This window comes from Tupaia chinensis, unplaced genomic scaffold, assembly GCF_000334495.1.
Source record: "Tupaia chinensis unplaced genomic scaffold, TupChi_1.0 Scaffold000346_1, whole genome shotgun sequence".
NCBI lineage: Eukaryota > Metazoa > Chordata > Mammalia > Scandentia > Tupaiidae > Tupaia > Tupaia belangeri.
The window spans coordinates 7,041,461-7,053,629 of record NW_006159840.1 but is presented as its reverse complement, the minus strand read 5'-3'; the positions used below and the strand labels follow the sequence as shown (position 1 = coordinate 7,053,629).

Here is a 12,169-nt window from a genome sequence, read left to right as displayed (position 1 = left end):
CACACCCCCGCCCCCCGCCGGTGGGCAAAGCCTGTGGCTTCCCCGGCGCCCGTCACGCTCTGGGCACTGGCACGCGCAGTCCCATCCTCATAACCCGAGCGCAGTTCGCCCACCTCCGCCACCACGGCGCCGCTCACCCGAAGCAGGAGCATTATGTCCTCCACACAGGGCTCAATCGGAAGTATGTCGTTTAGTAAAATGGAAAGTTACTTTTTTAAAAATATCTGCAGTCTTTTGAAACTCAAGGCACCAATGAGGAGGAGCAGACATTCCAGCAGAGAATGATTGCCTGGAAGTCCACGGAGCTGAACAGCCCGGCTCCTTGCGCATGACAACACTTCCTTCCTGGTGTCTACGCGACGTCCTCCAGGTAGTCTGCGATGTCGCTGAGCTGGGACACGGTCAGGTCCTGGGTGAGGTCATCAAGCTGTTGTTTAAAAGAAAGAAAAGAATTCCGTGAGAATGCAAGCAGAGTCCTGGGCAATGTAAAAGATGAGCTGCTGGCAGCCAAACATCCATACCCTACAAAGCTGGTTCATACTTGAGTTCATAAATAGGTGGGAAACTCGTGCAGCTCATATATTAGTACAAGGTCATCAGAGTTCAACGTTTTACACTGAGAGAACTCTCGGCTACTTAAGTGAAAAAGACAAGATATCTTGGACATCATTCCAATTTAATCTAAGCAACCAAAATTAGAAGAAAACTTCTTTAAAGCTCCCATTCCTGGACAAAGTCCCAATGTGTGATTTTGCTCAGAGGAAATGCTACTTCCATGAACTGCCAACTCTCTAAAACTGAAATTCACTAAAATACGTTCTATTCCCATCTGAAAACTATGATTTGCTGTTTTTACATGACGGTAATGATGTTCTGTAGTATTTAGAGTATCATACTTAAAAGTGTGATGTGACCCATTTAAAAACCATTTCAACTACAGCCAGAGTGGGCTGGCTTTGGTAGCTGGGGTGGGACAGGTGACCGAGACAGCAGGCCGTGGTGTCCGGACGCCAGCGTCCGCTGCACCAGCACTGCAGAAAGGGGCAAGCGTCCTTTCCGATTACTCTGTGTAGGGCTAGAAAGCCGATCTCTACTAGCCACGACGGGTGCACCCATGCCTGCTAACGTAAGACAATGGTGGAGAGAGGGTATTGAAGCCAGTGGGGCTGAGCAAACTGCACCTCAATCCTAAGTTACAAATGTGGGTCCAGGTACAGGAGACAGCAGCTGGGGGTCCGGGCTGTGCCCAACTTTCCCAGTCAGACGGAACTCGGTCTGGGTCAACCTCACGTGGCCAGACCAAGGGCAGGGGCACAGCCACGTGTCGGCTGTGGCTGCTTCTCCACACAGTGGCAGAGCCGAGTGTTGGTAACCAAGCCCACACGCCTTCCAGCACAGTTTGCCGGCAGCTAGGCCAGGTAACACACAAGGATGCGGACCTCTTACAGAAGTGACCAGCCCCGTCTATGGACCTCTGCGGGCTGCTCTGCTCTCCTGCCCTTGTCTCTTCTCATATTGCTGTTCTTTGGACACAGAAATGTCAAGTCCTTTTAGATAAGTACGCCCATCCCCTCTCTTGGTCCAAAAGCAGACTTGTGATGACACAGGAAAGCCTGCGTGCAGACAGAGCCCGCCGCAGTTTCTCGGGTGGGACTTTAAAGCAGCATTTTTTGGCCTTTTAAGATGACACAGGGTGAAGGCAAGAACTACTACGTCTACAGCGTGTCAGCAATTTGATACCGACCTTTATGTATTATAACCTATCCTTCAGAACAATCCTGTTAGGCAGGTGGTTTTTTTTTTGGAGAGGTTTTTGCTATAGGGCGCGTGTGCTCGCCAGACAGACAGAGAGAGAGAAAGAGACAGCGAGAAATCACTCCCCGGGGGTATGGTCACGCCGCAATCCATTCTCCTCCATTCTCCTCTTGGGATCTTGGGCACGCAAGCACATGTGCCGGTGTGAGTTTTAAGCCACCGGGTCCGGGACGCGAACTGCGGTCGACTATGTGGGAGTCCAGCGACATAGTCATTACGCTAACTGCTGGTTCCCTAGGCAGGTGTTAATCCTTCCACCTTACAAGTAAGAAACTGAGAACGCAGAGCTTGCCTGAGAACACACGACACACGCAGACAGCGCACTCCAATTCTGTCGACAAGGTGGTACTGCTTATTATAGAGCCACCTTTTTAGGGCTGGCGGGTGGTGTGGTGGGGAAGACGCTGGGCTCCCACATGGCTGACCATGATTCGAGTCCGGGACCTGGCAGCTTGCTTTCTCCCTTTTGCTCTGTTTCTCTCTGGTGAGTATGTGTGCCCTATAGCAAATTAAATAGTAACAATAAATTAAAAATTGAATAGATAATTCTTACACACACAAAAAAAAGTCACCTCCCAAAGGCCTTCTCTCCATGGCAATCCCGGCACCGAGGCCCCGCCTCAGTGTGGAAAGCAGCAGGTCCCTCCAAGCCACAGCAGCACACAACACGCCACAGGCCACACAAGAGGTGGGTGCCCCGGCCTGGGGCTGGGGCCTGGGGGCTGGCTGTGGCACTGCGAGGCCCCGGGTCCTCAGCTCGGCACATCCTGTCCTCTGCCCACAAAGCAGCCCACCCTGGACTGCAACTGACACCCAGACCCTGTGCCTCTGCTGCCGCCAGGGGCCCTGGCATCTCTAGCTTTGCCTGCCCTGCCGGACCTGACGTCGCAGCCTGGGAGACCACACGTTCTACGCTGGCTCTTCCCACACCACCGAGGCGGCCTCCCTCCCCTGCTGCAGTCCCAGCGCCCCGTGACAATGCTCAGACATTTCAAAGCATACAGGTACCAAAGCAAGCGACCGTCTAAACGATCTTACAAATTCACTAAAGGCATTCTTAGAGCCTTGGATCAGGTAACTGTGTCATGACGTCTCACAACTTCAGCTGCGTTCCTGATCCGCATAAGTTCCCACAGCCGCACAGTGCACCCCTGAGAAACGAGGGGCGTACTTTATCACTGGTGTTGATGTCATCGAGCTCCACAGAGAGGGACTCTTCAATTTCTTCGCCAATGCTTATCTCGCTTTTCTCTGAGCGGTGGCTGGTACTGATTGCAAAGGGGAGAAAAGAGAAAGACGAGAACCGTGAGAGGGGCTGTAAAGGGAACTCACTCGGCCGCCGCGCCCCCTGCTAGCAGAGCAGGCGCCCTTCCTTCGCGCCCTTTCCCACTCGCCTTTCTAACAGTGCAGCGAGGGCGGCACAAGGGCCGAGTCCACTCGAAGGGTGCCCAGACGGCTCACACGGTGACCGCTCACGACGGCAGGAAGCATACTCGGATGTGGGACGGCACTACTGCACGTGCCTCCTCTCCAAAGCCACGTATGCTAGAGACAGAGGTGGCACTGTGCTCCGTCAGGGCAGCCAGAGCCCACACTGCCAACCATGCCCCTCAGCTCCCGGCCCTGTGTGTGTGCACCCGAAACCCCAAGAGGGAAGGATAACCACGGAGGAGGGGCTGCGGCACGACATGCCCACCGTCGGGTGCTTGGTCTCTCTCCTTGTGTGACCTTGGGAAGGGCAAGAGCCCTTTCACAAAAATTTTAAAATAAAAAATACCCTAAAATTGAAAAAAATAAAAATAAATACCGATTTCCAAATAGAGAAAAAAAACTATTAGATAAATTCTAAGGCATCTAATTTAAAATTTCTGATTATTTCCACAACAAATATTACTTCCACATGCTCAACCAATTCAGACTCTCCTTATGTATTTAAGAAAGTTATCTAAAACGCAATTTTTAAAAAGAAGGCATCCCTCAGGAAAGTGATGTGAGAGGGCCATTTTTAAAGTCAGACGGAGACAATCCCCCCAAGAGGGACGAGGGAGAAAGAGCCCATGAGGCTTTGCACCAGCGCGCCCGCCTCACCCCACCTGCGTCTACCCGCCTGAGCAGACAGACCCCACGCGCTGGGAGAACGGCCGCTTTCAGAAGGTGAGGATGAGAGAAGCAGATACACTGGAATAAGCGCCAGCGTGCTCCTGCCAACTCGTCTGCTTAGAAACTGCTGACGAACATGTACCCTGACATCTGCACGCTGCCTCTTACCTGTTAAAGTCATCGACATAGTCGTCCTCGTCTCCAGGCCCTGGTAAGTTTAAGAAAAAGCACATATTTATGTATCTATGTGTGCTTCACATGCCTGTCACTAAACGGTCACGTTTGCTTGAAACAACAAAACAGAGCCTGCCCTGACGTGCTGCATGCATCACTGAGACCGAAGCCAGGAAGGCCAGGACGTGTACGACGTGAAGTCAGATGACAACAGCAGCCATCTCGGGACAAGCTGCTGAGGGCCACACCACATTCGGAACGCGGTGGACACCCATCCACCCAGGGCCCAGGGGCAATCCCAGGCAGGCTCACCCATGGGGCGCCCTGACCCAGGAGGTGCCATAGCAGCGAGGCCTCCTCAGCCCCTCTGGCCACCTCTCTGAATCAGAGACTGTCACTCACAGCTACAAATCCAAAACAGTGCAATGCAAGAGCCCCCGCTTGTGGTCGACTAGGTCTAACTCTCAAGCTCCACGCGAAGCCCCACAGGCCAGGGAAGCCTGGTGCCCCTTCCCAGTGAGGCCCTCCACTCCACTGTTAGTCCAGCCAGACCAGGCCAGCACAGGGTCCGTGGAGGCCACTGCCATGCAGCGCCGACCTGCTGAGCTCTCAGGAGGTGGCACTCTGCGGCTCTGGAGAGTGGCCCCTTTGAGACCAACTTACAGCTGAAAGGACGTGCTCAAAATGGCCATCACTCACGCATGCCTCCTGAGGCCAGATGAGGAGATGGGCCCGCCAACCCCACAGCCACGGCTTGGAGGCATACAAGACACCTTAACATGTGGGTGGACGGCATAAGACATGCAGGGGATCATGCGTGGCTACAGGGGGAGATGCAGACAAAGCTTGACGGCACGCAGCACCTGAGGGAGGACAGGAAACGGCCGGACGCACGATTTCCTCAGGTCGGCAACTAGTGAGGTGTGCCCCAGCACACCCTCAGCTCTCTGTAGCTCACCCAGCACAGGGACTGGATGAGAACCGTGTTCTCCATGTGCAGCCCAGGGCTCCGTACCCGTCCCACTGAGACCCTCACATGACAGGCTCACCAGCTTCTGCCCAGCACCACTGAACACGGCATCTCACAGCCTGGCTTTTCACAAGCCTGCTTTCCCAGGTTGGACTCCCCGAGGCCTGGGCCACGTGCTCCAGCACTGCACAGGGGCCTGCCCCCACGGAAACCTCTGGGTCCACCCTGAGTGCCCGCACAGGGGCCTGCTCCAGCACAAACCTCTGGGTCTGCCCAGAGCCCTCTTCCCTTTGCCCCGATGCCTTAGCACAAAGTCACTTCTTGCAAGGGGCCTCCTTGGATGCCTGGCCCAGGGGAAGCCAGCCATCCACACTATGGACATGACCCTTCTAACACAGGTGGGACAACCAACATCAACTTCCGTACTAGAACCTGGACTCCACGAGGACACAGGCCCATCTGAGTTGCCTTTGCCCATCCCTGGACATGCACCCAGGTGGATCCTGGGCACACACAGCCCCCAAACATCTGGGGACAGGCGGCGTGAAGGTGCCTTCACAGGCAGACTGAGTTATGCATGGGGTATGTCCGCCTCCAAGACCATCAGCCTAAAGCCATCCACACTAGAACAGGAGGTGTAGTTACCGAGTCCAAGCGATCCGATTTTATCACTGACTGCTTTCAGATCTTTCGAAGCCGTGTTGCCTCTTTTACCTGCAAACAGAAAAAATACACGCTAGCATCACGCTGACTTTTAGCGTACGACGTTTTTTCTCTGTAAACCACGTCCATTTTTCTCCCAGTATGGGGCTTCTTTATGACCGGAAAATAACAACTCAAAACTAAGAGAACATGACACTCCATGGGGCCAGCGAGATGCCACATGGGACCTGGATCTGAACCCTCGGCCCAGCGGTGGGCGCATGTGGACACCCCGAGCCCCAGCTGGGTGGGGAGGTGCAGGGGCTAGGGGGCGGGGCTGCGCCCACGGTGGTGCTCGTCCTGGCAGATGCCGTGCCCTCGGCACCTGAGACATGAACGGCGAGGGCTGGGCGCTCACGCCTGCACCGCGTCCCTTTTAAACTACGCTACTACTGCTCTGGACAACTAGGTGTCCCCTCTACACACAGGCCCGCCGGGCATACATTCACGGGCTCCGTTAACATGCTTTCTCCAATGTTACTTTTCCTTTGAGCTTTGCAACTCTGCTTTAATTCACCTGCTGTTTTATATACCAAATGAACACCCTGTCCTCCTCCTCTCAGCCTTCAGCTCAAAGCTCTCTCTAACGCGTTCTCTAATCACATCAGAATGACAGGGTCACGTGGTACCCTGAACTGTCCTCCCCACGCTTTTTGTCTTTGGCCAGAGGGCATGTGTGCTTGCCAGAGAGACGGAGGGGGGAGAGGAGGAAGCACCCTGAAAGGGCATGGTCACCCTCTAACCCTTCTCCTCCCTCTGGCCTTCCTTCAGGACTCTTGGCACACTTCCCAAGCTGCAGGGTCCAGAACTCCCAGCACAGGCTCCCCCGTGTGGGGCAGGCTGCCTTACCACTGAGCATGAAGCCCCTCTTGGAGCTGGCAGTAGCACGGGGGAGAAGGAGGGACCAGGACCGGGACCAGGACTGGGACCAGGACCAGGACTGGGACGTGGCTGCACCCATGCAGAGCGCCGGTTTCCTCCATGTCCGAGAGAGGTCACAGGCCATCTCTTTTCCGTGCACTGGGAAGCCCCACGACTAACAGAAGGGTTAGAAAATCTGCAGACACAGGCGAAACCCAGACTGCAAGTTCCTGGTGGAGACGCACCCAGGAGACTCTCAAGAGGTACCCTGGCGCTCTGAGCACTGCCCGAACCCTCCTTGCCAACACTATGTGTGTGCACCGAGCTCCCTGGCCGTCACGTGTGCACACGGTGCCGTGAGCTCTGGCCCTCCCCGTGTACGCGGACCGGGGCGTGGTGCGGCAGTGTGCCCTGTCTCACAGGCGACCCGTCTCCCCACCACAGGTGCACACACAAGACCCGAGCACTGAAGGCAGACGTGCCTCACTTTACGTTGCTGTGATGACTGCTGTGGTTGCAAGGTAATTTTTTAAAATTAATTTAGCATAAATTCAACTCAAGTCATTATAATGTCCGAGAGGACAATTTCAAAATTGTAATTCACTCATGTTAATGCAAACCAGCTAGGGAGGTCCACTCCCTGAAAGTATGCTGATGGCAAAGGAAGAGCTTAAAGCAACGTAGAGGTGACATCAAACAGAAACTTAACAACATAACACAACATTAACCAAATACCTGGGATGCAATCAGACACTACTTTTATAACATCCCCGGAAAAGGCAGCAGCGCCATCACCTGGGACCACACTGGAGAAGACAGTACTCAACTGGGCTCATGGCCGGGCACTTACTCTCCGAGCTGTTCAGTGAGGGGGCCCCTGCCAGGGAGCTGAGGCCACTCTGCGCGGGGGGCGCGTCCGAGAGAGAGGCCAGGCTTCCGACTGGCTTCCTTGGGTCGCTTTTCCTAACAAGAAACAAATGACAGTTCAATGGCACTCTGACATCCTGCCACTAAATACAAGCAACTTAAGAGGGACCGGAAAAACGCAAGGCGCGGCCTCAGATCACGGACGCCGACCACACAAGCAGCCCTGCTCGGCACTGCGGACCACGCTCAACCGCAGCCCGGCAGCAGGCCCGCCCGGGAGATCTCAGCACCTCTTCTGACCTGCTGGGTGAGCACGGGCACCATCTGGGTTTGCAGAAGCCTCTCTCCGTCACCCGAAACTGCAACCACAGGCCAGCACCAGAGTCTGCTGGCACGTGGGCACTGCCCCAGACACGACAGGCGGCCGCGCCGACGTGCTCCCTCATGGCCATGACCCTCAGCCTCAGGGGACATTTCATACCACCCAGAAACTCTGCACACGCCCACAGTTCACACTCTCCTGTTTCTTGTGAAACAATCTCACACCCTGACTCACTTCAGGCCTCAACTCTCCTCCATCTTCACTGACAATGACGCAGACAAGAACCGGCACAGGTGCCACATCCGACCCACCCCAAAGGACAGTGAGACCCACGCCCTCCGCTCTGCTGTCCTCAAACCCACATGCCCGCATCCATACACGCCGCTCCACTTGTGGCTGACAAGCTTCACGAGCCTGTTCCCCGCAACATCCCCTGCTCCTCTGCACCCGTGGACCGCTCATCAGAAATTAGCCATCCTGACCAACTTTACTCTCAGGCCACCACCGAGCTCCGGGTGCCCATGCACTGCTGACACCCAGGGACACAGCCGCTGCCCCAAGGGGCCGCAGGCACCATGTCCTTGGTGAGCTTTCCTACTCTGGCAGTTCCAATGGCTTCTAGGAAGCAAGCACTGCCTGGCTGCACCCCGCCCAGACCTCTGTGGTAAGGCCAGTCTCAGGCACCCGATGGCCCGCCCCGCTTCCACCACGGCCTCTGCGACCCCGGCAGCCCCACACTGCTCTTCCCACTCAGCCCAGGACGGCTGGCCGCCCTCGCAGTTACTCTAACCCAAGCCGAGGCACCCTTGTGAGCATCTCTTCCTCCAGTACCTACCAGCAAATGCTTTCCACCTTGCCTCAAAACAACTCCAGAAACCGTTTATTTCTCACCGTCTATCTCTATTCCACCACCGGCTCCCACCTGGAGGCCCTGCACCCAGCCCTGCCTGGAGCCCGGGAGCCCGGGAGCCTTCCATCATGTCTGCTGGTCCAGAGGCCAGTCTCCAGCCTCACTCCAGAGAGCCAGTTCCCTGCACGGTCGGACCAGCCTGGGAGCCCACCTCACATAGCCCAACCCTTACTGGTGTCAGTGCGCTCTCCTGGCCTCACGTGGCTGCCGGACCTCTGCAATCACAGCTCCTTGTCCCGGAGCTCCCTAGCCAGGTCCTGCATGGTGTCCTCTCACCTCCTTCAGCTCCCTGCTCCAATGGCACCTCCAAGCCAGGCAACCGAGGGGAGCCTCCCCAAGGTGCTCCCACAAACTGCGTCCAGCACAGTCCTGCAGCCTCCGACCGCTCCCCGTACCCCACACGCCCCCACCGGCCACTGTGCTTCCCACTGGGTGTCAGCTCACACCCACTGGGCGGGGGACGTCCCGGCCAGGGGCCAGGGCTGTGCCACCTCTGCCTCTCCAGGAGCCCCGGCACCAGGAGGCTCCACACGCTCCCACCCACTGTGCTGAGTCACTTGACGCTTTCTACAAACCAGACCTAAACGGGAACAGGCTCTAATGACACAGTCAGATTCGTGGGTTCAGTGATCAGAGAATGTTTAGTAGCTCATTTTTAAAACAGAAATACAAACATTTAGAAACTATATTCTTAAACCTCTAGTCTGATGATCCAAAAGCAGTTCACTCACCAGCCATATGTTTTGTCTGGTTTAGGAATGGGATCATCAAAAAAAGAATCGCCCTCCATATCGTCTTCGCCTGGACAGAGGCCAGCTTTGTCTTTGGCATCTAAAGATTTGTTGCTTAAGAGAGATCCAAGTTTCGTCTCATGGGCCAGGAAGTGAAGACTACCTCTGCTCTTGGGCTCTGATGAGGAGACACTTGTGTCACTCTGACTAGCCTCACTGTTGGTCTTCTAGAAAAAGACAAAGAGAAAAGGTCTCCTTGGTGAGGTGGAACTTTGGGGCACCTAAATTACGAGAGGCGGCCGCTAGGGTCAAGGGGACATGTAAGAGATGTGCTTCTATCATCCCTTCCTCGCTCCCGTACGAGGCCTCCCCCTAAAAACCACAGCTCTCTGCCTCACACACACCACCCCTTCATAATCCTCCTGCATGAACCAATGCGACCGCAACCTCCAGAGAAGGCAGGAGACGACGGGAGACGGAAGAGGGCTTCGCACACGAGCACTGCAGTCAGCAGGGCAGCTCTGGGGACCGGCAGATGGACTCCCACATGGCCGACTGGGGTTCAGAACCAGAACCGGAATTGAGTTCAAACTCATGCCAGGCACGAATCCCGAGAGAACGGAGAAGGGACTGCAGCATGGTCATCTCCCGAGGGGTGATGGCTTGCTATCTCTGACTCTGCCCAGTGAGCACTGGTGCCCTACAACAAATCTCTTAAAACAACAACAACAACAAAACTAGCTCTGCATCTGAGCAGACACTCGGATGTCGGGGTAAAAGGGGCTGACTTCGCTTTCTCAAAGGCGAAGCTTAGTTAAAATGACCTCACTTCACAGTTTCAGAGTAACCCCCAACCTACGCCCTGCTCAGAGTCCACAGACAGGGACGGAGGTGCGTTTATATACCTTGGACCAAGGTAAAGACACTGTCAAGCTCTTCCCGTGCCCAGACCCACGGCGGAACGGGCACGGTGAAGCACGTGGCTCTGTCATGGGTGGTCAGCGGCAACCTCCGCAGTTGACTTGTGATCCTTGGTCCTACTCTTTCTGCCCTTAGACAGGTCCACGCCCGTGACACCAATGAAAACCGTCACGCTAGCAAACATAAAAGCAGCTAGAGTCTATGGAGAGTACCTCGTTTACCTCACACAGAACACGGTGCACGGGAACAGTTAGCCGTGCAGAGGAAAATGTCACAGAGACATGCTGTCACTTGTCAGGGTCCCAGGGGGTTAAGTGGTGCAGTCGGTGTCAGAAGTTAGCTGTGGGGCAGCAGATGGCGTGGTGGGTAAGGCACTAGACTCCTACATGGTCAACCACAGTTCAACTCCCAGACAATCACACTGGGTACATGCGCATGTGTGCCCAAAGTCCCGGGAGAGCAATGGAGACTGGACTGCAGTGTGGACAAACTCCCGGGGGAGGGGGAGGGGTGACGACTTCTCATTTTCCCTTGTCTGTCTCTGTCTCTCTAGTGACTGCATACTCCCTATGGCAAAAGTCTAAAAAAAACTTAAAAATTAAAAAAAAAAGATTCAGCCATGCGTACAAAGCAGAGCGGCCCTGGCCAGGCCAGCTGTGGTGAGACAAAGCACCTGCCCAGAGCCAACATCTGGAGCACAGTCCCCACAGCACCAGCCATCACGTCATCTGACGTGACACCGTCCTCCTGCAGGCACAAGTCCCTTCTAGAACTCAGCTGAACAAGCCGCTCCCGGGCTGGGCTATTACTGGGAGTCAAGAGCGAAGGAGTAGCTGGGGGTAACACAGGGGCCGCAGTCCTGGGAACGTTCCCCCGGTGGCTTTACGGGCAGCTACGTGGTTTCAGTCTCAGGTCCAGCAGCTTGAAAATCACGCCTGGCACGTGGGCATGTGTGCCCAAGATGCCGAGAGGAGAATGGAGAGGGGACTGTGGTGAGGCCTTCCCCCCTTGGTGAGTGATTTGTCTCTAGAGAGCACGCGTACCCTGACAGCAAAAACTGTGGGGAAAAATGTGGAGGCAGAGTATACTGTACAGGTACTGAGGCATTTACATTTCTGCACTAGCTAGAGAGGCTTTGATTATTGAAAAAGGCAAGGCACGTGTTACGTAACCCTTAGGGCTCTGTAGAGTCGTGCGTTCCTGCGGTGAGAGTCTGTTTCACCAAAAAGGCCCCAGTGAGTCCCAACTGCCGGTACCAGGTGACCTTCCCTGGAGGTCACTGCCCATGTACTTAGTTACGGTGGGGCTGCGACATGATGTGTCCTTCCGAGAAAGCAACACGGACACACGAACGCCACGTGAAGAGACACAGAGGCTGGCATCCTCCAACCACGAGCCGACCGCACCAGACTGCTGGTAACACCAGGGCCAGGCGAGGAAGCAGGGTCCTGCTGGCACCTTGAGAGCAACTTCTGAGCCTCTGGTCGCGACACACGGATTTCTGTTTTGTTTGGTTTAGAAACACCAGAGGAAACGTGCGCTGACCAGAGTAGGAGAGGCAGAGGGAGAGAGAAAGCACTCCCCACCGGGTTAGGAGAGACAGAGGGAGAGAGAGCACGTTCCACAGGGTTAGGAGAGACAGAGGAAAACAGAGAAAGCACTCCCCACGGGGTTAGGAGAGACAGAGGAAAACAGAGAAAGCACATCCCCACCGGGTTAGGAGAGACAGAGGGAGAAAGAGAGCGCTCCCCTCGGGGTTAGGAGAGACAGAGGAAAACAGAGAAAGCACTCCCCAC

General features: G+C 55.3%; 1 protein-coding gene across 2 annotated transcripts in view; it reads right to left on the bottom strand.

The window, feature by feature from the left end:
- Nucleotides 1–171: 171 nt before the first annotated feature.
- CEP43 (centrosomal protein 43) overlaps nt 172–12,169 on the bottom strand; it is a gene marked incomplete at its 5' end in the record, with an annotated part of 30,827 nt that continues 18,829 nt past the window's right edge. For both annotated transcript variants that reach the window (XM_014589249.1, XM_014589250.1), the window contains 6 exon segments: nt 172–427; nt 2,987–3,083; nt 4,084–4,123; nt 5,705–5,773; nt 7,473–7,585; nt 9,453–9,679. In XM_014589249.1, the coding sequence (XP_014444735.1) occupies nt 353–427; nt 2,987–3,083; nt 4,084–4,123; nt 5,705–5,773; nt 7,473–7,585; nt 9,453–9,679 (621 nt within the window).